This window comes from Oncorhynchus nerka, linkage group LG18, assembly GCF_034236695.1.
Source record: "Oncorhynchus nerka isolate Pitt River linkage group LG18, Oner_Uvic_2.0, whole genome shotgun sequence".
NCBI lineage: Eukaryota > Metazoa > Chordata > Actinopteri > Salmoniformes > Salmonidae > Oncorhynchus > Oncorhynchus nerka.
In genome coordinates, this window is record NC_088413.1 from 54,116,710 (window position 1) to 54,142,620 (window position 25,911).

The 25,911-nt window shown below is 40.8% G+C and overlaps 2 protein-coding genes across 6 annotated transcripts in view; both read left to right on the top strand.

Moving 5' to 3' along the window:
* Positions 1-5,973, top strand: part of sobpa (sine oculis binding protein homolog (Drosophila) a) — a 34,831-nt gene extending 28,858 nt beyond the window's left edge. The window contains 1 exon segment of the mRNA XM_029687903.2: positions 408-5,973. The gene's annotated coding sequence lies outside the window, so the exon portion shown is untranslated.
* A 1,123-nt stretch (positions 5,974-7,096) lies between these two features.
* rock2a (rho-associated, coiled-coil containing protein kinase 2a) overlaps positions 7,097-25,911 on the top strand; it is a 43,137-nt gene continuing 24,322 nt past the window's right edge. For 4 of the 5 annotated variants that reach the window (XM_029687907.2, XM_029687908.2, XM_029687910.2 and 1 more), the window contains exon 1: positions 7,097-7,901. In XM_029687907.2, coding sequence (XP_029543767.2) covers positions 7,803-7,901 — 99 coding nt within the window. In that variant the 5' untranslated portion in view covers positions 7,097-7,802. The remainder of the gene's footprint in view (positions 7,902-25,911) is intronic. The other variant, XM_029687911.2, reaches the window with a different exon arrangement.

The window sequence follows — 25,911 nt, forward strand, 5'->3', positions numbered from 1 at the left end:
GTCCGATTTAACTCTGTGTAGGGTATTTTGTGTTTGTGCTGCTTTGCAGCATATTTTGATGCAAGCAATTGCACTGTTTGGTCATATTGTTTAAATATACAGACTTTTCTTCATCAAACATAAAATGACCTTTTTTGTCAGCATAGATGCAATGTTTCCCTCACCATTGCCATAGCTTTTGACCTGATCTGAGAGAGGGTGCTGACAGAAATGTACAACCATGAAGGAAGATATACTCTTGATGTCAGGGTTGATAACACGCTAATGTTACTTTAGTCAAGTGTGCAGCAGTAAATCTATTGGATCTGAGCGAAAGAGATGTCTGGTTGAAAAATAGATCTGTAGAATGGGGATTCCCTTTGTCTGATCTAACATGTCTAATTCTGGATCCTCTTTCTCCTTTTCAGCTCAGACAGATTTCAGCTCAGACAGATGGCAGTAACTCCCCTACAGAATGAGGTATGCTGTTGAAGCTCTTGACAACACTAGCCTTCCACTATCCGCCCCTCGCTCCTCCACTCCATGAACCTCTCTCCCAGCCAACTAGCACTCCAAATTCTAGCCTTGTCACCCTAATCTTAACAACTCGGCACAGGCCGAGCACAATAACCCCTGGACCAGTGGAAGTGGGACATGGAGGCATTCACCTTTAACCCAGACCAGACGTGTTATTTTCTCTTGAGACACATTCCTTTAGCCCACACTGCCCCTCTCTCCCTTCCTTCCAAAGCAAATGCTCTGTCAGATCTCCGCTGTCAGACTGATAAGCCACAATGCTAAGCCAATAGATTTACCAGCAGTTTTGTGTTTGCTGGAAGAGGCCTATGGTAGCATTTCTAGCCAATCTGTTCCAAAGTGAAAGGTGTAGCATTTTTATGTGGCAAGAAAGTCAGGCTAAAGTCATCCCCACCCACCCCCCACCTTTGCATGATCACAACCAGCACAAAATGCTAACCTCCAACCCCCATCCCACCATTGAGGGTGACAGGACATTTGTTTTGAACTGGAAACCAAAAAGAGACATCTCATAATGGAAGGTAACAATCAGAGGGAGACATTTTCTGAGCCTCACAGGTTGAGGAATAATAACAAGAAAAAGAGGAGCGGTGAAATCCTTGTGTTCTGACTGTAGCACTATTCCTGGAGATACCAGGGGCCCCTTTGCGTCACAGAACCTTTCTCTTGTGGAGCAGTGGGGATATCTCCACAATAAAAGGAGACCTTGGCACTATTGAACTGCTCATCTTCAGTGGGTTTCATGGTCATAAAAGACAATAATTTTCAAGTTTATCCTCACTCACTGATTTGTGGACAACAGGGTAGAGACCTCACCAGCAAACGACGGTGGGTAACTGTGGACAATGTGCAATCTCTGCCAACGTGGAGGCTATTTTGCTTCTCTGCAAGCCCCTGGTCAGACAAAATCAGATGTGTAATTCTAATTGTAATCATCACGGCTGTATTTACATTTTTAATACCGCAATGATATTGATGATAATGATATATCTTCAGCCACATCTCTGATGTGTACAGTAAGGTTATGGTAATGATGTGACTTTCATCATGGAAGCAAAAATATGACTGCTGCTTATCACACCACAAAGGGATTGCGTCAATCGAGAGTTGAGACCACAGCCATTAGCATTGTTTCGTCACTAGTGCTCAGGGTCGTAATGTTGCACTAGGATTTATCATTGACAAGGGAAGCTGGCTCTCTTAAATCAAATTTGCTTGTCAGTCATAGATAATTCTCTGGAAACACTGGTCCAAACGTACTGTAGAACCTATTTGTAAAGTCAAACTACTGAAACAAATTAATCAATTCTTTAATGAGTCAAAGATTTTGTCATATTTACATTATGATATGGGGAATCATCTCACTTCCCTGTCCTTCCCCCTCTTCAAAATGTTGTCATTTGCAAGTGTTAATCTGTCTGCATTATAACATTTTGGCAGTGTATATTTAGCTTCATTCTAGTCTATATTGCCGGTAGACACGAACAGACCCCCCACACACACTAGTTGGTGCTTGGTGATCTGAAAGGACTAAGAGTCTATTGAGGGACATAATGACGAACCTTATGTATTATTACCCAAAATGAGTTGCACTTACAGTACATGTTGCCAAATTGGTGGGTAGTGTACCACATGGGGGTGTCAAAAAGGCTCTAAGTTTGTCAGTTGCACATAAAAATTAGAAAGCATCATGTTGCTTGTCAGGTTCAAATAAAAGTATTTCTTTTGGTGCAAAGATTTCTCCCTATAGACTTCTGTCGACAAAAAATTAGCTCTTTCGATTTTCATGCTTTATCTGTCCAGCCAAAACCTCCAGTTTCTTTGCCAACTTCTTTTTCCATCTCTCCCATTTCCCTTTGGGTCTGAACCCTCTTTCTCTTCCTCTGAACGCAGATGGGAAGTGTAATTCCACACACCAGCCAGAGCTATGGGTTGCATGTTTTATTACAAAAATGGGAGAGTTACACACATAAACATACACACACATGAATGCATTTGCAGACACGCACAGCAACGACTCACCACCCTCCATGATGTACTCTCTCACACGCACATGCACACACACTGACTAAAATGATGTTTAGAGATTCATTCTCTCTCCTTCCATGTATGGTTCCAACTGCTCTATCTTGACCTCCTCCCCGATGACAGTAGTGTTTGCCAGTGTCTGTGTATGCCAAGCAGGTGGAACCAGAGACCAATGTTCAGATTAGAGACTGTTGACTCAAAGTAAGCACTGCAATACAATCTGCCGCATGGTAGTCAGGCATTTAGGCTTCGCCTGTCCTGTGCCAAGACTAGGATTCTGTGTCACAGTAATTATTTTCTTGAATTTCCAGTCTTAAAAATAAATATATATACTGTACCAGTCAAAAGTTTGGACACACCTACACATTCAAGGGTTTTTCTTTATTTTTTTACTATTTTTACATTGTAGAATAATAGTGAAGATATCAAAACTATGAAGGTACACATATGGAATAATTTGGTAACCAAAAAAGTGTTAAACAAATCAAAAAATATTTTATATTTGAGATTCTTCAAAAGTAGCCGCCCTTCGCCTCGTTGACAGCTTTGCACACTCTTGGAATTATCTCTACCAGCTTCATTAGTGGCAGGTAGCCTAGTGGTTAGACGTTGGGCCAGTAACCAAAAGGTTTATAGATCAAATCGAGCTGACAAAGTAAAAATCTGTCATTCTGCCCTTGAACAAGGCAGTTAACCCAGTGTTCCTAGGCCGTCATTGTAAATAAGAATTTGTTCTTAACTGACTTGCCTAGTTAAATAAAGGATCAGAAATGTAGGTAGTCACCTGGAATGCATTTAAATTAACAGGTGTTTCTGTTAATTTGTGGAATTTCTTTCATTCTTAATGCATTTGAGCCAATCAGTTGTGTTGTGACAATGTAGGGGTGGTATACATAAGAAAGCCATATTTGTTAAAAGACCAAGTCCATTTCATGGCAAGAACAGCTCAAGTAAGCAAAGAGAAATGACAGTCCATTACAGAAGATCAGTCAATCGGGAAAATTTCAAGAACTTTGAATATTTCTTCAAGTGCAGTCGCAAAAACCATCAAGCGCTATGATGAAACTGACTCTCATGAGGTCCGCCACAGGAAAGGAAGACCCAGAATTACCTCTGCTGCAGAGGATAAGTTCATTAGAGCTAACTGCATGTCAGATTGGAGCCCAAATAAATGCTTCACAGAGTTCAAGTAACAGACACATCTCAACATCAACTGTTCAGAGAAGACTGTGTGAATCAGACCTTCAAGGTCGATTTTCTGCAAAGAAACCACTACTAAAGGACACCAATAATAAGAAGTGACTTGCTTGGGCCAAGAAACACAAGCAATGGACATGAGACCGGTGTAAATCTGTCCTTAGGTCTGATGAGTCCAAATGTGAGATTTTTGGTTCCAACCGCCATGTCTTTGTGAGATGCAGAGTAGGTCAATGGATGATCTCCGCATGTGTGGTTCCCACCGTGAAGCATGGAGGAGGAGGTGTGATAGTGTGGGTGTGCTTTGCTTGTGACACTGTCTGTGATTTATTTAGAATTCAAGGCACACTTAACCAGCATGGCTACCACAGCATTCTGCAGCGATATGCCATCCCATTTAGTTTTGGCTTAGTGGGACTATCATTTGTTTTTCAACAGGACAATGACATCTCCAGGCTGTGTAAGGGCTATTTGACCAAGGAGAGCAGATGACCTGGCCTCCTCAATCACCTGACCTCAACCCAATTGAGACGGTTTGGGATGAATTGGACCACAGAGTGAAGGAAAAGCAGCCAACAAGTGCTCAGCATATGTGGGAACTCCTTCAAGACTGCTGTAAAAGAATTCCTCATGAACATGGTTGAGAGAATGCCAAGAGTGTGCAAAGCTGTCATGAAGGCATTGTTTTGATTTGTTAAACACTTTTTTGGTTACTACATGATTCCATATGTGTTATTTCATAGTTTTGATGTCTTCACTATTATATTCTACAATGTAGAAAATAGTTTTTAAAAAACCCTTGAATGAGTAGGTATGTCCAAACCTTTGACTGGTACTGTATATATATTTTTTAACATTTTATCCAGACTCTGCAACCTAGCCTTTTGCAGTCATCCTACTGCACACTCAAAGAGAAGCAGGTAATTTGCAAACAAATATATTTTGCACTGACTAATCCTCAATGATTTCAACCAAAATTAGAGATCACATAGGAAACAGAGATAATGAGGAATCATTTCCATTCTTTCATTCACTTTTACTTGACCTCATCACCATATGTAATGCGAACCAGAGATACTTCGACAAATATAGCCTTGAAACTGGAAACTTGTAGTGTCTGCGGTTCTTGACAGATGTTGGAGACAGTTGAAACTGAGACAATGAAACAGGTCGGGCTTCTGTCTGACAGCAGAAATGTGTGTCTGGGTCTGTGTGTGCATGTGTGTGTTCAACTGATTTCAGCCAACCACTGCTGCCATTGTCTGTTGGACTGGAGGCATCTCAGTAGAATATAAATAACTGTGTGGAGCTAAGAATTGCCACTAGGTGTCAGGGTAGGTATTCTTTGCTGCGAACACAGTTGAACTGAAAATACTCACAACTATGATTTTTGAAGCACTTCCACAGACCTTTGACGCATAGTGGCCCTGACGCATAGTCCCCCTCACCCTAACATACCGACAATACCACACACACACACCTTAATATCGCCTTCATCGTTGTGACCGAAAGGCCAATTCACCCCTCCAGTGCCAGCATCGTCAGTCTTGCAAATGCTACTTAAAGGAATGAAGTGGAAATAACTGTCTATTTCATTGGGGAGAGATGAAGAATAAAAGCAAAAATCCAGCACCCATTTAATGGAATTAAATAGGCTAGGTCAACAGCCTAAGATATGCAATGACAACTTCCTATTCAAAATCTTGATAGAGAGTAGAAATACTAAACTAAACAAAAACATGACATTTCTCATGTCACTTTTCAAACGTGAACAGAAAATCTGCCTTAACTCTCACTTGTGTACTCTACAGTGCAGACGATGATGCTCGCTTGTAAGACTCCCCACTTTGTACAAAATAAAATGGACAAAAAACAACTTTGTTATGTTGCTAGTGTTGATGTATAGATGATCAGCTTTCTGTGACTTGTATGAACCCAACCCTCACATTTTGTTAAAGGACCCTTCTTCCTACACCACCAACAAACATCCTCCTTCCCCTTCTATGTTTTATCTAGTGGTGAATTATCAACCTTTGTGTACATTTTATAGTATTATTTAATTAAAGTGAAGAAAACTGCAAGAAATGGATATAACTGTTGTCTTTTTATTATGAAGTTGTTACTATAACTTGTTGCCAAGATTGCTTTGAAAATAATAATTTTGTGCTGTAACAGTATTTGCTTTATTCAGTGAATTGCTTATGGAGACTAATAAATAGAGGCACACACCAACTTGTTTCATCTTTGTCAATATCTGTTTAACCACAGACATACACACACACACACACACACACACACACACATGAATTCCTTCTCTCACAGTGGAGCATAAGCACAAAAATATGTATTGGTCACATTGTGTCATAGCATCCACTGTGCATCACAGAACACTTGGGGTGGCAAGCAGCAAAAAGTCTGCACCAGCCTACACAGCATCGAGACTGGTGCAACCACAGTGGCACATTGATACTCTACTGCAGGGATGTACAGTAGGTGCCTGTGGCTATGGCGCCATCCTCTGGCGCTTTCCCCACTGTGCACTACCCACCTTAATAGCCCACCAGCAGGGGTCCCCCTTCCCATTGCTGAATACATCAGCCCCTCCTGTAGCAAACCATGGGGGTTTCACATCTGCCTGAACAGCTACATGCATTGGTATAAACACAATGTATCAAAACAACACCACACATAGATTATAATTACTGGGAGAAATGTCATCATTGAAATCAATGGACGGACATAAGCAACAGTACATTGTAGTATGTGTAGGCCTACAGTATGTCTACTGCAATAGTGTGATGCTGACCAATTAAACATAGAAGTGTAGCTACCTAAGTACAACACCTGGCAAGCTGTCAAGAGGTTTAAATGTCTTGTTGCAATGTGTTCAATTGATAGTCGCAGGGACATTTGAGGGACACCTGTTCAAGTCCCAGTTAGCTAGCCCCCCAAATCGCTACACTGATGTCAGAAGTCAGACGGCGCTGCTGGGAGGCCAGATGTTCAATTGAAATCCAACAACTAATATTCAGACATCTATTAACTTGCAGTTATGATATCATCTGGAAGTAGCATACTTGTTGCACACTTCATGATCGTTTGCACACAGCCATAAAAACTTTACTATTATAACAATATCAAGAGATGGTGAGGCATAAGTGGAAAGAATGTGTCAATCAGGTGAATCATTAATGAGTGTGAAGAATGTACTTGTAAAACTTTAGGAGAGTAGTCATCACATAGCTCTATTATTCCTCATGATACAGCTTCCCACGTTGAACAGCAGTTTGATTTGAGACAGAGAAGGCTTATGGGTAAATGAGGCGGCTGTGTCTGCGTGTTGATGTCAGAGGAGGGAGGAGAGAACTAGCTCTGGAAGTGGAGTATGTACGAGGAATCCACGGTGGCTAACTGCAGTTAGACATTCCGACAACCCTTAGTTTTTCGTCATGCAGGGATACATACCGAAATAGTTCTGTAGTGCATAGGAGAGGAGCTGATTGTATAACGTTTTTAAACTGTTCATCGCTCAAGCTATTTTGGAGAACGCCATACTCTGTCAATTTGCTTATGACAGTGATGCAATTACAAAATCCATGTAATTTGAGTGTTTCAAATGTTGGATTTTAAACACTTTCGACTGTTTTGGAAACACATTTTTTTAAATTTAAGCATAGCACATCGGAGCGCCCAAAAAGAGAAGGGAGGGGGGCAAGAAAACGCCCTGTTGCTGAATCTTCTTAAAATTCTAACTTAATCGCGGTGTGGATCACAGAGAACAGTCATATGGAATATGGTACTATAAATGTCTATCTTGATTTGCGTTCAACTAAATCTCCGGACTAATTGGCAAATTTGCGGAGCTGCGCTTCTCCGTTTATGGTGGATATTTTTTTTCTTCTACATTGTGGATACTGCAATTCCGAGGCGATTATAGAAGGAGGCTGCTAGGCCCACGGCCATTGCCCAAGAACAAAAAGACTTTTCCCCATGTAAACCCAAACAGTTCTCATAAGGCTCGTCTTATATGTAAAAGAAACGGGCATTAATCAATCGCAAAAATGTCACTTGGTGCAGAGAGAAGGATGGAAAACCGGTTGAAAAAGCTGGAGGCCATGATCAAAGATCCAAGATCTGCGATAAACTTGGAAAGTTTACTCGTAAGTCTGCTAATATTTTATTAATTATTAATAGGGCCTATTCTGTTTTCCCTTCGCGCACTTTGAAGCAACCAACATGATGCATTGTAGCAGTAGACTTCTTACGCCATTTAACCAATATGTATCAATTGTGATGTTGCTGATGTCGACATTGTAGCCAAATCCTATCATTCGCTGGCTGCGCGGTATTGGGCAAGGTTTAGCTAACTTCCTCACCACCAAGCCTTTCATGATTCAGGTCAACATTTACTTCAGAAAGAATAGGCCTGTTACACTATATTTTAGAGTAACAAAAATTCTAAACACATCGTTATTATTTAGCATTAAGTTGTCACCTATTACAGCATCATGTGTAGCCTATCCTGTGACAATGTGTAGCCTATATGTCAATAGTTCCTCATTCAAATGCTAATTTCTGCCTGATTTAGAATTCCATGCAATTCAACATCGGGATTCCAGGCAACATAGGCCTATGTAAGGGTATAAGGATCGAAAATAGTTGAGCCATATGTTTTTCTCGTGATATGAGGGCATCTGATGCAGCAGACAACACCGCTATAGCTGTAGGCTAACTGCATTAAATCTGTTTTAAGATTATTGGAAAATGTGCATAGCCCTGAAGGTTAGCCTACTTCAATGGAAACGTTTCTTCCGGTCAAGTCCCTGAACGATCTCCCGCCTATCATGGGATTGGCCCACTGACTTGTATGGGATATGCGCCACATTGTCATGTTTGGCACCAGACGGGTACCAACGGCATGTCACACGTGCCCTTGTCTACAAACGGATGCGTTGTAGTAACTGCCAAAGAGAGGAGTGGGTTTTCGCCCCAAGCCAACTGTTTAAAAGGATAATAATAAGTGAACGTTTTGGGAGTGTTTACCAATACAGGCCTACTCACTGCTGTGGAATGTCGAGAGGACTGTCATCTGTCTATAGGCTTGAAAACATTCTGCAGAAACCTATTGTGATAGCCTAATAGTTGGTCCAGCCTGAAATAGCCACACCAAGATCATAAACACTCATGATTTACACATTCAGGATTTGAAGTGCTTCCTGGTGAAGCTCCCTCAGACACTATTAAAAATGTCAAGCAGTTTCTGAACCGGAGTTCAACTTCTTCAGTACCGGTTGAATTAAGAATCCATCTGTTAAAAGTGCATAATCGGTCTAATTTATATGCAGTGACTGAATCCTCAGCTGAAAAGTGTTTATTTCCTGGGAAGGAGTAGGAGATAGATATCAAAGCTTGATGACTGTTCTAGACTGAAGTTGAGTGGGAGGAGTGCGTAGGACTGAACAGGCTGTATCCTCCCAAGCCATTTTTGGCCAACTCTCACTTTCTGTTATTGTCTGCTATGAAGAAGGCACAGAGGCAAGCATCAGGCATTGCAATAATGTAGTCAGACCTGTTTCTACATGCTCTCACATTCAGACCTTTCCTGTTATACCATCCATTGTTCACTTTAAAAACATTGCCTAATGATAAATTATGAACACACACATACTTAGTCATCGACCTCCATTAACACCTATAACAGCTGCTTATATATAATTATCCTGGATAAGGAACGTGTTGCCTCAGCAGAACAATGCCTGGGCCCTTTTTTATGTCCTTACTTCCTGTAAACGTGTTTCTTCCTGTACGCTTCTTGTTTTGCACAATGTACATATGAGATAATAGTCTAAAATAGAGAGTAGGCCTAAAACATGTCCCTGGAGTGTTTCAGGAATGTCAAGCTGCTCTTCAAAGAGGGTTTCTTATCACAGGGCCATCCCTGATGTGATCTGATGCAGTGTAGGACTGACTACCACTTGAAATTAGGCCCACACTCAGTGGAATGCAGCCTGGGATCTGTCAGTTAACCCGCCAAGGTTTCACTACACAACTGAGCAGTGTGAATCTTATGAATGACTGAAGGACTGTTGACTTGAATGTGTTTTAATGTGTGTAATAGAATGAAGAATGCAGTGTTTCAAAGCATTTAAATGGAATGTATTTGAATGGGTACTAGTGAATTGTGATTCACCTAAATGGTGTGTGCAATTTATCCATTAAGAGGAAGGATAGGAGGGAACTCGTATCAGAGGAGTGTGCGTAGACTAGTTTGGGCTACATAGAGGAGGACAACTATTGCTGACCTGTCTGGTACTGCAGCAGACTGACTAAGGTCTCCTGGAAAGCTTCAGGAATGAGATGGCATTCATTCTGCCATCTCAGAATGTGAACTGGATCAGATGGCCTGCTTTTAACAGGCAGCTGAGAGAGTGAGGTGTGTTCAGTACAGGTTCAGGGGTAGGAAACTCAGGCCAGTCAACAGGATCTGATCTGCTGTTTTTTTTCTTCTCCCTCTGGCACTTTCAAATTGACCCATTAATGTTACTTATTTTTTCTTTATTGGATGGAATGCACTTAGTGTTTTATAGTGTTCAAAAGAAATGTTGAACTTTGATTAGCTATAAGTTTGAACTATTTCAATAAAAATTGTAGTTGAGATATTTCATGAGCTGAGTACATTGCTGGCTAGTGTGAAAAATCCTGCCCAGTTGGCGTATTTTGCAATGTCAACTAAGTTGATCGTCATTTTCACCTGCAAAACTGTATAGTAAAGTAACATTCCTGTATTCTGTTGCTCCTTCTCCTATACTGCTATCTAATATAATCCCAGGGCACACCCTTTTAATTTCAGGAGTGCTCTGTATCAGCTTAGACACGTTATACTGTATCACGGAGGCTTGAAGTAAAACATCACTGATGGCAGTATTTTTCTCCAGGCTCCAGCCCTACTGATCCCCTTTATTTGGCAGAGCATCAGTGCTGACTGGGTAACTGTTTTCAGTCACCAGCATCAACCACTGTACTGATAACCACGTGGTATTAAAAGATGAAACCTGAACGCCAAAACGGCCTCTCGGGGCTAGCAGCATGAAAGAGAGGGCATTTCTTGAGATAGGCCTAACTAGGCACACTTGATTGCAGCCTTTTCACTGTCCTCAAGGAAATGACCTCATTGAGTAAATAGTTGGAGCTATATATGGGTCTCAAAGTCCCTCTGAATTGCTGCACTTTCCCCTTTCACTATTCTCTTTATCTAACTGCACCTCTCCTCTCTCACTGGCTCAAAATGAATGTTTGATTTGAGTTTCGAAGCCAGATTCACACCAGTAACTTATTTCTATTCTGATATTAGAGTTTCGTTGTTGTCAAAGAAACATATTGTTTAATTTGTTTGTTTCTATATGTACCTACAGTGGGTATCACAAATATTCACCCACCTTGGATTTCTTCACATTTTGTGTTACAAAGTGGGATTGCAGTGGCTCTTTTTTTTGTCAAGATCTACACAATATTCTGTCAATGTGTTTTTTTAATGAAAAATGAAATGCTAATATACCTTGATTACATAAGTATGCACCCCCCTGAATCAATACATATTCCAAACACCTTTGGAAGCAATTACACTAGTGATTATTTTTGGGTAAGTCTCTTAAGAACTTTGCACGCCTGTATAGCACAATATTTGTACCGTATTCTTCAAGTGCTGTCAAATTGCTGGGGGTCATGGCTAGAAAGCCATTTTAAACTCTTCCCATAGATTTTCAAGCAGACTTCAGTCAAAACTATAACTTGGCCACTCAGGATCATTCACTGTCTTCTTGGTAAGCAACTCCAGTGTAGATTTGGCATTGTGTTGTAGGTTAATGTCCTGCTGAAAGGTGAATTCCTCTCCCTGTGTCTGGTGTAAAGCAGACTGAAGCACGTTTTCCTCTAGGATTTTGCCTGTGCTTAGGTCCATTACGTTTCTTTTTATTCTGAGAAACTCCCCAGTCTTTGCCGACATCAAGCATACCCATACCATGATGCAGCCACCACCATGCTTAAAAATAAGGAGGCAGGTACTCAATGATGTGTTGTTGGATTTTCCCCAAACATACTTTTTGGCCTAAAGGCAAAGCGTTGTAGTCCTTCGCTGTGTTTTATTGCAGTATAACTTTAGTGCCTTGTTGCATAGATTATGCATGTTTTGGGAATATATGTATGTATGTGTATATATTTACAGTACCAGTCAAAAGTTTGGACACTGACTCATTCCAGGTTTTTCTTTATTTTGACTATTTTCTACATTATAGTATAACAGTGAGGACATCAACTATTAAATAACAAATATGGAATCATGTAGTAACCAAAAAAGTGTCAAACAAATCAAAATAGATTTGAGATTCTTCAAAGTAGCCACTCTTTGCCTTGATGACAGCTGCAGAGAAACCACTTCTATAGGACACCAGTAATAAGAAGAGACTTGCTTGTGCCAAGAAACACGAGCAATGGGCATGAGACCGGTGGAAATCTTTCCTTTGGTCTGATGAGTCCAAATGTAAGATTTTGGTTCCAAATGCTGTATCTTAGTGAGACAAGGAGTGTATTAATGGATGATCTCCGCATGTGTGGTTCCCACCGTAAAGCATGGAGGAGATGGTGTGGGGTACTTTGCCGGTGACACTGTCTGTGATCTATTTATAAATCAAGGCACACTTAACCAGCATGGATACCACAGCATTCTGCCGCGATATGCCATCCCATCTGGTTTGTACTTAGTGGGACTATCATTTGTTTTTCAACAGGACAATGACCCAAAACACACCTCCAGGTTGTGTAAGGGATATTTGACCAAGGAGGGTGATGGAGTGCTGCATCAGATGCCCTTGCCTCCACAATCACCCAACCTCAACCCAACTGAGATGGTTTTGGATGAGTGGGACCACAGAATGAAGGAAAAGCAGCCAACAAGTGCTCAGCATATGTGGGAACTCCTTCAAGACTGTTGGAAAAGCATTCCTCATGAAGCTGTTTGAGAGAATGCCAAGACTGTGCAAAGCTCTCTTCAAGACAAAGGGTGGCAACTTGGAAGAATCTAAAATCTATTTAGATTTGTTTAACACTTTTTTGGTTACTACATGATTCCATGTGTTATTTAATCGTGTCGATGTCTTCACTATTACTCTGTAATGTCGAAAATTGTACAAATAAAGCAAATCCCTTGAATGAGTAGGTGTGTCCAAACTTTTGACTGGTACTGTATATTGTTCTTTTCACTGTCATTTAGGTCATTATTGTGGAGTAACTGCAATGTTCTTGATCCATCCTCAGTTTTCTCCCATCACAGTCAATTAACTCTGTAGCTGTTTTAAAATCACCATTGGCCTCATAGAGGCATCCCTCAGCAGTTTCCTTCCTTTCCTGCAGCTCAGTTCAGAAGGACGACTGTATCTTTGTTGTCTTGGTGGTTTAATACATCGTTTAAACTTTACCATGCTTAAAGATATATTCAATGTCTGATTTGTTATCGTTACCCATCTACTAATCACTGCCCTTCTTTGAGGCGTTTGAAAAAGCTCCCTGGTCTTTGTAGTTGAATATGTGGTTCAAACTCAGTACTTGACTAACGGAAGTGGTAGTCATTAAATAAGTCATGTCAAATCTCTATTTCAAAGTGAATCCATTATTTTGTGATTTGTTAAGCCACATTTTACTCCTGAACTAATTTAGGCTTATGCAACAACTACATTTTAGTTATTTAATTTGTATTCATTTGTAAACCTTTGTAAAATGTTTTTTTGACATTATGGAGTATTTTGTGTAGCTCAATGACAAAACAATCCCAATTAGATCTATTTAAATTGAATTTTGTAATGCAACAAAATGTGAAAAAAATCCATGGGGGTGTAAACTTATGATGCCCACTCTATACCTAATTGTTAGATAACCATTGATATTATTATTGCAGCCAGAATAGGCAGCTGATGGTCATTTCCACGTAAAAGGACCCCTGAGCACCAACTTGAAGTTTGTAGGCAAATGTGAAATGAAAGCTAAGAGTCAAAATATATATTTTATTAAAGTATATATACATTTTTCAAGCATTTTCCATCCTACAAATGTGGATTAAGCAAAGGCTTTGATTTCAGTTCCAACAGATGGAAAAGGGGTCTAAGAAAACATCCAGAATGTCTTGAAAGGTATTATTAATACATCAAAACACAATAATGTTGAAGTAAAGACCCCTGACAACTAATATCAACACACATTTATTTTCGGAGAAATTATTCTGCCTTCAGTTCGTTTTTTAAAGAAACATTGCCTTGTGCCTTGAGAATTACTTTTGCAAAAAACCCACATACCTTTTAAGATATTTTCTAATATCTCTCTGTCATGGGGAGGGAGGATAATACAAGTTCACAGAAGTAACAAGTGAAGGTAGACCTGTCAATTAGTGTTTTTGATATCGATTTGGTTTATGAATTATTAAGTGATTAATAAAAAAACGTAATTATGTTATCAAAAAATTAGTAATTTCGGCTATTGAATTTGGACAGTTGTACACGAGTTGAGTACACTATAATGTGCTGTACTGAACTATACTCTGCTGTACTGAACTTAACTCTACTGTTCTGTGCTGTACTTTGTCCAAACTTGTGAAACATAGACGTGTATAATTGGTTCAGATTTGGTCTGGTCCAAGAAAATGTGGTCTTGTTTTTTCGTTGGTCTTGCTGGGTGTAAATCTACTTCATTTAGTGTAGTTTAATACCCAAAAAGATTTGATCAAAGTCAATTTGTCATGTCATACCTGACACCCCATTCTTTCTGCAGACATAGTTGAATCTTCATTCAGAGCAGATATTGTTTTGGGAAAAGGTGGACACAAACTGAGGGAGATTTTAAATATGTTGCCAAAATTTGCTTCTGCACAGTTCTTCCAGTAAATGTTTTTATAAAATGTTCAGTGTATGTTTAAAAAACAAATGTCCATGTGCATATGGTTGTATGTTTTCTTAGACTTTTAAATCAATGTTTTTTTGTTTGGCATACTTTTTAAGTGAAAAATCTGAGTCTCAGCGCAGTTCCATTGTGGTGGAATTGTCCTGGTATGACATAACTATTCTTTTCAATTCTCACGTCTCAAATGTGACAGCCAGACTCGACACAGCTTCAATTTCAAGCTTCCGCTGTGAGTGACAACTTGCAAATGATGGAATTATATAAACGATTAGTCTCTTCTCACTGTCGCTGTGAAGCATGCGGAGCACTCTGTCTGGCGAGAGAGACTAAAAAACGATTGACATCAAGCTGAACTCGCAACATCTCAATTAAATGTGTCAAAGTGCATTGGTTACACTAGTCCAGAGCTTCCCAAACTCTTTATAGTCCTGTACCCCTTTAAACGTTCAACCTCCAGCTGCATACCCCATCTAGCACCAGTGTCAGTGCACTCTCAAATTTTGTTTTTTGCCATCATTGTAAGCCTGCCACACACACACACACTATAAAATACATTTATTAAACATAAGAATGAGAGTGAGTTTTTGTCACAACCCGGCTCGTGGGAAGTGACAAAGAGCTCTAAGGACCAGAGCACAAATAATAAATATAATAATAATCAATCAATTTGCTCTTTATTTTAACCATCTTACATATAAAACCTTATTTGTTCATCAAATTGTGAATAACTCACCACAGGTTAATGGGAAGGGTGTGCTTGAAAGGATGCACATAACTCTACAATGTTGTGTTGTATTGGAGAGAGTCTGTGTTAAATATTTTTCCACACAGTCTGTGCTTGTATTTAGTTTTCATGCTAGTGAGGGCTGAGAATCCGCTCTCACATAGGTACTTGGTTGCAAAGGGCATCAGTGTCTTAACAGCCTGATTTGCCAAGGCAGGATACTCAGAAATCTGGCAGTGGCTTCTGATTAAATTCAATTTTCACAGAACCGCTTGTTGCAATTTCAATGAAGGCTCTCTTGTTCAGATATCGGTAAGTGGACTGGAGGCAGGGCATGAAAGGGATAACGAATCCAGTTGTTTGTGTCATTCTTTTTGGGAAAGTACCTGCGTAATTGTGCACCCAACTCACTCAGGTGCTTCGCTATATCACATTTGACATTGTCCGTAAGCTTGAGTTCATTTGCACACAAAAAAATCATACAATGATGGAAAGACCTGTGTGTTGTCCTTGTTAATGCAGACCCAGAAGAGCTCAAACTTCTTAATCATAGCCTACATTTTGTCCCACACATTGAATATAGTTGCTGAGAGTCCCTGTAATCCTAGATTCAGATCATTCAGGCGAGAGAAAAAAATAATCCAGATAGGCCAGTCGTGTGAGAAACTCGTCATCATGCAAGTGGTCAGACAAGTGAAAATGATCAGTAAAGAAACTTTAAGCTCATCTCTCAATTACAAAAAACATGTCATACTTTGCCTATTGATAACCAGCGCACTCCTGTATGTTGTAAAAGTGTTACATGGTTGCTGCCCATATCATTGCGTAGTGCAGAAAATACACAATAGTTCAGGGGCCTTGCTTTAACAAAGTTAACCACTTTCACTGTAGTGTCCAAAACATCTTTCAAGCAGTCAGGCATTCCCTTGGCAGCAAGAGCCTCTCGGTGGACTCAAGTGTACCCAAGTGGCGTCGGGAGCAACTGCTTGCACACGTGTTACCACACCACTATGTCTCCCTGTCATGGCTTTTGCGCCATCAGTACAAATACCAACATGAGCAGCAGATACATTTGGCTACATATGGACCATTAGTGGAATTCCCGCGAGATAGTAACGGTTAATGTGATTGGATGTTAATTATTTGACTAGGCTACCTGTATTTGACATTGTGTTATATGAACATTATATGGTGTAATTTTATTTTTGGCAGTGAAACGACACTACTCAGGCGAGGATAAAAAAACTCAGCCAAATGTATAGCCCCGTTGGAAACTATAAATGGGCTGTTTTAAAAATAAATAAATATATATATACAGTGGGGCAAAAAAGTATTTAGTCAGCCACCAATTGTGCAAGTTCCTCCACTTAAAAAGATGAGAGAGGCCTGTAATTTTTTATCATAGGTACACTTCAACTATGACAGACAAAATGAGAAAAAAAATCCAGAAAATCACATTGTAGGATTTTTAAATTAATTAATTTGCAAATTATGGTGGAAAATAAGTATTTGGTCACCTACAAACTAGCAAGATTTTTGGCTCTCACAGACCTGTAATTTCTTCTTTAAGAGGCTCCTCTGTCCTCCACTCGTTACCTGTATTAATGGCACCTGTTTGAACTTGTTATCAATATAAAAGACACCTGTCCACAACCTCAAACAGTCACACTCCAAACTCTACTATGGCCAAGACCAAAGAGCTGTCAATGGACACCAGAAACAAAATTGTAGACCTGCACCGGCTGGGAAGACTAAATCTGCAATAGGTAAGCAGCTTGGTTTGAAGAAATCAACTGTAAGAGCAATTATTAGGAAATGGAAGACATACAAGACCACTCATAATCTCCCTCGATCTGGGGCTCCACACAAGATCTCACCCCGTGGGATCAAAATGATCACAAGAACGGTGAGCAAAAATCCCAGAACCACATGGGGGGACCTAGTGAATAACCTGCAGAAAGCTGGGACCAAAGTAACAAAGCCTACCATTAGTAACACACTACGCCGCCAGGGACTCAAATCCTGCAGTGCCAGACGTGTCCCCCTGCTTAAGCCAGTACATGTCCAGGCCCGTCTGAAGTTTGCTAGAGAGCATTTTGATGATCCAGAAGAAGATTGGGAGAATGTCATATGGTCAGATGAAACCAAAATATAACTTTTTTGGTAAAAACTCAACTCGTCGTGTTTGGAGGACAAAGAATGCTGTGTTGCATCCAAAGAACACCATACCTACTGTGAAGCATGGGGGTGGTAACATCATGCTTTGGGGCTGTTTTTCTGCAAAGGGACCAGGACGACTGATCCATGTAAAGGAAAGAATGAATGGGGCCATGTATTGTGAGATTTTGAGTGAAAACCTCCTTCCATCAGCGAGGGCATTGAAGATGAAACATGGCTGGGTCTTTCAGCATGACAATGATCCCAAACACACCGCCCGGGCAACGAAGGAGTGGCTTCGTAAGAAGCATTTCAAGGTCCTGGAGTGGCCTAGCCAGTCTCCAGATCTCAACCCCATAGAAAATCTTTGGAGGGAGTTGAAAGTCTGTGTTGCCCAGCAACAGCCCCAAAACATCACTGCTCTAGAGGAGATCTGCATGAAGGAATAGGCCAAAATACCAGCAACAGTGTGTGAAAACCTTGTGAAGACTTACAGAAATCGGTTGACCTCTGTCATTGCCAACAAAGGGTATATAACAAAGTATTGAGTTAAAGTTTTGTTATTGACCAAATACTTATTTTCCACCATAATTTGCTAATAAATTCATTAAAAATCCTACAATGTGATTTGCTGGATTTTTTTTTCTAATTTTGTCTGTCATAGTTGAAGTGTACCTATGATGAAAATGACAGGCCTCTCATCTTTTTAAGTGGGAGAACTTGCACAATTGGTGGCTGACTAAATACTTTTTTGCCCCACTGTATATATACATACAATCGTGGCCAAAAGTTTTGAGAATAACACAAATATTAATTTTCACTAAGTCTGCTGCCTCAGTTTGTATGATGGCAATTTTCATATACTCCAGAATGTTATGAAGAGGGATCAGATGAATTGCAATTAATTGCAAAGGCCCTCTTTGCCATGCTAATGAACTGAATCCCCCAAAAACATTTCCACTGCATTTCAGCCCTGCCAAAAAAGGACCAGCTGACATCATGTCAGTGATTCTCTCGTTAACTCAGGTGTGAGTGTTGACGAGGACAAGGCTGGAGATCACTCTGTAATGTTGATTGAGTTCGAATAACAGACTGGAAGCTTAAAAAGGAGGGTGGTGCTTGGAATTATTGTTCTTCCTCTGTCAGTCATGGTTACCTGCAAGGAAACACGTGCTGTCATCATTGCTTTGCACAAAAAGGGCTTCACATGCAAGGATATTGCTGCCAGTAAGATTGCACCTAAATTCACCATTTATCGGATCATCAAGAACTTCAAGGAAAGCGGTTCAATTGTTGTGAAGAAGGCTTCAGTGCGCCCAAGAAAGTCCAGCAAGCGTCAGGGCCGTCCCCTAAAGTTGATTCAGTTGCGGGATCGGGGCACCACCAGTACAGAGCTTGCTCAGGAATGGCAGCAGGCAGGTGTGAGTGCATCTGCACGCACAGTGAGGTGAAGACTTTTGGAGGATGGCCTGGTGTCAAGAAGGGCAGCAAAGAAGCCACTTCTCTCCAGGAAAAACATCAGGGACAGACTGATATTCTTCCAAAGGTACAGGGATTGGACTGCTGAGGACTGGGGTAAAGTCATTTTCTCTGATGAATCCCCTTTCTGATTGTTTGGGGCATCCGGGAAAAAAGCTTGTCCGGAGAAGACAAGGTGAGCGCTACCATCAGTCCTGTGTCATGCCAACAGTAAAGCATCCTGAGACCATTCATGTGTGTGGTTGCTTCTCAGCCAAGGGAGTGGGCTCACTCACAATTTTGCCTAAGAACACAACCATGAATAAAGAATGGTACCAACACATCCTCTGAGAGCAACTTCTCCCAACCATCCAGGAACAGTTTGGTGACGAACAATGCCTTTTCCAGCATGATGGAGCACCTTGCCATAAGGCAAAAGGGATAATTAAGTAGCTCGGGGAACAAAACATCAATATTTTGGGTCCATGGCCAGGAAACTCTCCAGAACTTAGTCCCATTGAGAACTTGTGGTCAATCCTCAAGAGGCGGGTGGACAAACAAAACCCCACAAATTCGGACAAACTGAATGCAAGAATGGGCTGCCATCAGTCAGGATGTGGCCCAGAAGTTAATTGACAGCATGTCAGGGTAGATTGCAGAGGTCTTGAAAAAGAAGGGTCAACACTGCAAATATTGACTCTTTGCATCAACTTCATGTAATTGTCAATAAAAACCTTTGACACTTAAGAAATGCTTGTAATTATACTTCAGTATTCCATAGTAACATCTGACAAAAATATCTAAAGACACTGAAGCAGCAAACTTTGTGAAAATTAATATTTGTGTCATTCTCAAAACTTTTGGCCACAACCTGTATATTTTTTTTTAATGTGAATCACATTTTTATTTGGCGTACCCCCGACGGCATTACAATGTCTATCAAACTTCTCTCTGGTGCTAAATGTCTGTTGGAGGTTTCATCTAATTCTTGTTAAAACATGCAGATGCCCTCGAAAGTCCATATACTGTTTGTATGTATTCACTGACATACTGCCAGTGCGTTACTATTAGTTGCCTGCTTGTTTTGATTATTTATATATGTGGGTTAATTTGAGTGGAACCACACTCTTGGCAATGGCACCATTGATTTCTGGGTCTGTACTTTTGTATGGTCTGAGTTTAGCATTGGCTGGCATAGGTGGTGCCATCTGAAGGAAGTAATATCATCAATGGGCTTTGTTTGGGTATTGAGAATAGATTTGAGTAATTGATTGGGTAAATGTTTAGTAGCAGACTGCCATTCTCCCTTTTGCTGTAGCGCCATGTTATGGTTAGTGCCAACAAGATGACTTTACTGACTGATAATTAGGATGTTTCTGTGGATAGGACACACATTGTTTGAATTGATGGGTTGAAGTTTGTGTACTTTGTTCAAGATTAATGGTAGAGTGTTATCTAGGGGCCGACATCACAGTGAAGCCATTGCAAAGCACCGAACTTGGAGGCTCTTAACCCAGCAGATCGCTAAGATGAAGTTACACTTCTGCAATTGCCTGTAAGTGGTGCAAAATATGAATCCACTTCTCATGATCTGAGGACCAGGTTTAATCTCTGCTTGTATTTGTTTCCACATTCGTTTCTCTTTTGACTCTCATCTCCCTTTCTCTGCACTGTCCCCTTTCCCTTCTTCCTCTCTTTCCTTCTCTCTCTCTCTCCTCCTGTCTCCAGTTGTGCGGGAAATTCAGTCTTCCATGGCACTTCTGCTCAGCTCCAGCTGTGCTCTGACTTGGAGGAGGCAGATTTTCTGTCCGATTTGTCTCTAAATGTGACCGCTCTGCTCACCAGCAGCACTGGGTGCGATGTGCCAGTGGGGAGAAACACTGCCATATATGGCAGTGTGATGGTGGCCAGGGCCAAGTTGTGCAAAACAACCCTGCACACCTCCTCTCTTGAGACAGCCTCTCCCTCTCCTCCCCGATTCCTTCTCCTACATTCTCTCTGTTAGCTGCGGAAGTCCCGGCTCCTGTGCAGGATGCAGAATGTTAGCTAGTTTGCACTGGTCATGCAAATGTAGAGCAAGTGTGTTCTGTAATCGTAGGCCAAGGGGCTAAGCTTACTACTGGAAGTAGTTAGTGTTGGATATTTCTTTTGCCTTGTTTGGTGTAGCTAAGTTTCAGTCCTTCAGTCCATCCTGTCAGATTTGAAATGCAATGGCCCAGTAGACTTAGTCCTTTATAGGTGGATCTCTATGCTTCATTTTAAATGAATGCTGGCTACTCATAGTATAAAATGACAACAGTGTTTGGTTCAGAAGCACCTAGGTCTCTAGCTAAAGCAAGCACGATTTATTACTGTGTGTGTTTGTGTGGGGGGGGGGGGGTCGGACTCTATTTTCATGCATGACAACATGTCAGCGATGGGAGTAGAAGGTACTTTGGAGAAGCGTTCCGCCTACTCATTTACCATTCTATCCATCTGACTTCAAGCATCACCTCTTCATGGGTAGAGACCGCTTCCCACAGACACAGAAACGCTGTGCATGCACACGCTCACATAAACACATGCACACTCCTACATACAAAGCAGTGAGCCATCATCACACCAGCTCCATGTACACTATCACCCGTAGTCAAATCACCTATGGAAAAATACATAATATACTTGATGAATAAGTCCACAACACATCTATGGGTTCATTTCTCTCATGCTCTATTTCTCTGACGTCCAGCACATCTGTTCAAAAACAGAACATATCAGGCAAGACATCCATCAGCAGTTAGACAAAACACAGACGTGGTGCTTGTCCGTTTCCCTCCATTGGTCACAGTACAACATGGGGCCCTTGCCATTTGTGAGACTCTGGCTCTGGCTGTTCCAGTATTTTAGAGTTATGGGCTCTGCCTGGCATACCCCTCACTTTGCCTGGGCTCCGGCTCCACTTCTCCCAGCAACTATTTTTAAACGTCTGGAATTTGATCAAAACATTAGCTTTTTACTCAAGCCTTTTAAAGTCCAAAGGCTGTTTTCTGTTTCGCACGCCTGGAGATGGGATTGGAGATAGGGAGGAGGGTTTGGGAAATGGAGAGAGGAGGTTCCCTGTTGGAGTCAGGTCTGTTGCTCTTGGTTTAACTAACAAAAATGTGTTCTTAATTAATACAATGAAATAAAGGCTTCATATGAAATGGATCATAATAATAAATAATACTTGTAATAATAAATAATACTTGTAATAATAAATAATACTTGTAATAATAATACTTGAATCAGAAAATTATATATTTTTTCCCTTCAATTATGTTTTGCCTTTGCTTGTGACAGGAAAGTCACACAAAGATAATACCGATAGGGGAGAGTGGGGTAAGTTGAGCCAATCTTGTTTCTAGAAAACCATACACAAAATTAATAATTTGACCAATTATTTAGGAAGAGGTCGTAATTTCATGGTTTCTGTGAAGGAAGAAACCACATGGAAAAAGTGGTAAGCTAGGTCCGAAAAATCGGATTTTCTCCAAGTCAAATGAATTGAATGTGTTATACATCAGTTGGGGTCTCTATAAGCTTAAATATGAGGTTTTAAAGCTAGCATGAAAGTGCATCCTTGCAGCTGTGTGGGCTCATATTGTCGAAATGTTTGTCTTTGGGTAATGACCATGGGGTAAGTTGAGCCAATGACAAGTTGAGCAAATAGTTGTTTTCTTCCCACATTATTGGGGAAGCATTATTGCTGGTATATGCGGTAACAACAGAGCCTGGCCTATGTTAAAAGTTTGTTCTTTCATTTTTTTGTACAAAGTGTTTGTAAGGTGTTAAGCATGTGTTAAAATATGCTTAAAATCATGGAAAGACAAATAAGTGATTGTTGAATTGTTTAGGAAATAAAAAAATAGACATGGTTTTAAAACTGGTAACTGATAATACATGGTAAAAAAAATCAACAATTTAAAAGATATTAGTGAGTTACAGTTCATGTAAGGGAATCTGTCAATTAAAATCAATTCATTAGGCCCTAATCTATGGATTTCACATGACTGGGAAACCAGATATGCACAGATACCTTAAAAAAAAGTTAGGGGCATGAATCAGAAGACCAGTCAGTATCTGGTGTGACCATCATTTGCCTCATGCAGCTCAACATTCTTTGCATGGAGTTGATCAGGCTGTTGATTGTGGAATGTTGTCCTACTCCTCTTTAATGCAAACTTGCTGGATATTGGCGGGAACTGGAACACGCTGTTGTACATGTCAATCCAGAGCATCTCAAATGTGCTCAATGGGTGTGGGTGACATGTCTGGTGAGTATGCAGGCCATGAAAGAACTGGGACTTTTTTTCAGCTTCCAGGAATTGTGTGCATGCATTATCATGCTGAAACATGAGATGATGGCAGAAAGGTGGTGCGTGCGTATGTATTCACCCCCTTTGCTATGAAGCCCCTAAATAAGATCTGGTGCAACCAATTACCATCTGAAGTCACATAATTAGTTAGATTGCACACAGGTGGACTTTATTTAAGTGTCACATGATCTCAGTATATATACACCTGTTCTGAAAGACCCCAGAGTCTGCAACACCACTAAGCAAGGGGCACCACCAAGCAAGCAGCACTGTGAAGACCAAGGAGCTCTCCAAACAGGTCAGGGACAAAGTTGTGGAGAAGTACAGATCAGGGTTTGGTTATTAAAAAAATATCCAAAACTTTGAACATCCCACAGAGCACCATTAAATCCATGATTAAAAAATTGAAAGAATATGGCACCACAACAAACCTGCCAAGAGAGGGCCGCCCACCAAAACTCACTGACCAGGCAAGGAAGGCATTAATCAGAGAGGAAACAAAGAGACCAAAGAAAACCCTGAAGGAGCTGCAAAGCTCCACAGCAGAGATTGGAGTATCTGTCCATATGACCACTTTAAGCCGTACCCTCAACAGAGGTTCACCTTCCAGCAGGACAATGACCCTAAGCATACTGCTAAACCAACACTCGAGTGGTTTAAGGGGAAACATTTAAATGTCTTGGAATGGCCTAGTCAAAGCACAGACCTCAGTCCAATTGAAAATCTGTGGTATGACTTAAAGATTGCTGTACACCAACGGAACTCATCCAGCTTGAAGGAGCTGAAGAAGTTTTGCCTTGAAGAATGTGCAAAAATCCCAGTGGCTAGATGTGCCAAGCTTATAGAGACATACCCCAAGAGACACACAGCTTTAATTGCTGCAAAAGGTGTCTCTACAAAGTATTGACTTTGGGGGAGGTGAATAGTTATGCATGCTCAAGTTTTCCGTTTTTTTGTCTTATTTCTTTTTTGTTTCACGATAAAATATATTTTGCATCTTCCAAATGGTAGGCATGTTGTGTAAATCAAATGATACAAACCTCCCAAAAATCTATTTTTATTTCCGGTTGTAAGGCAACAAAATAGGAAAAATGCCAAGGGTGGTGAATACTTTCGCAAACCACTGTACTGCCAAATTCTCAAAAGCGACGATGGTAGAGAAATTAACATACAATTATCTGGAAACAGCTCCGGGGGACATTCCTGCAGTCAGCATGCCAATTGCAAGCTCCCTCAACTTGAGACATCTGTGGCTTTGTGTTGTGTGACACGACTGCACATTTTAGTGGCCTTGTATTTTCCCCAGCACAAGGTGCACCTGTATAATGATCATGCTGTTTAATCAGCTTCTTGATATGCCACACCTGTCAATTTGATGGATTATCTTGTCAAAAGAGAAATGCTCACTAACAGGGATGTAAACCAAATTGTGCACAACATTTTTGAGAAATAAGCTTTTTGTGCGTATGGATATTTCCATTGACGGAATTATGCTATATGTAAAATATGGCTCAACTAACCCCACTATCTCCCAATGAAATGATCAATTGGACAGACACTTGCTGCTGCTCACAACAAGATATTGTTTTTTGTATTTCTTTTCATCCATTTCTCTCAGCTTCTCCTTCGATTGTTTTCAAGCTTGACATGCATATATTGTATTCTTCTACAAGCTGGTGTGCTTACATTTTGTTAGATGAACGATTGATTATGATTGTGTTGTATTTTGGTAGAGATTGACTTGTGTGGCCTGTTATCAACTTCGGCCTCACTGCGTCTCCCACTGAATCATGTTTCTAAGACGTTGCCATGCAACCCAGTACATTGGCAGGTTTGCAGTGTGCTTGTCAGCAGTGTTTTTTCACTGTAGTTCAGACAGATAAGGGAGAACTGATGAGATAGCAGCAGTGGGTCGGTCAGTGTCCCTGATTTAACATCCCTGTCTGATGAGTTCATACCTATTCATAAAACATTGATAGATAGGTCTATCTATGGCTGTAGTTTCCCAGACACTATCTCTAAGAGTTGTGGAAATGAAGGAATTCAGTATGTTACTTGCGTGTACGATGGTCCTAAATTTAGATTTAGGTTAGGGCTGGGTGTTTACATTAGGGTCCTATTTTTGTTTCTCTGTGTGTAATTTTCAACGTTTGGGTCATGGCATATTTTTTATAATGCCCTTCAGCTCTGTGCGTATGGGTTCCTTCCCCCAGCCCCCAATAACTGATGGACACACGCAGGCAGACACACACACACAAACAGGAACACACTGGCCCACTTTACACACACACACACACACACACACACACACACACACACACACAGGAACACACTGGCCCACTGGACACACACACACACAGACAGGAACATACTGGACACACACACAGGCAGGAACACACTGGCCCACTGGACACACACACACAGAGACAGACAGGCACACATTGGCCTACTGGACACACACACACAGGCAGGCACACACTGGCCCACTGGACACTCACACACATGCAGGCAGGCAGCCACTAGACACACACACACACAAAGGCAGGCACAGACTGG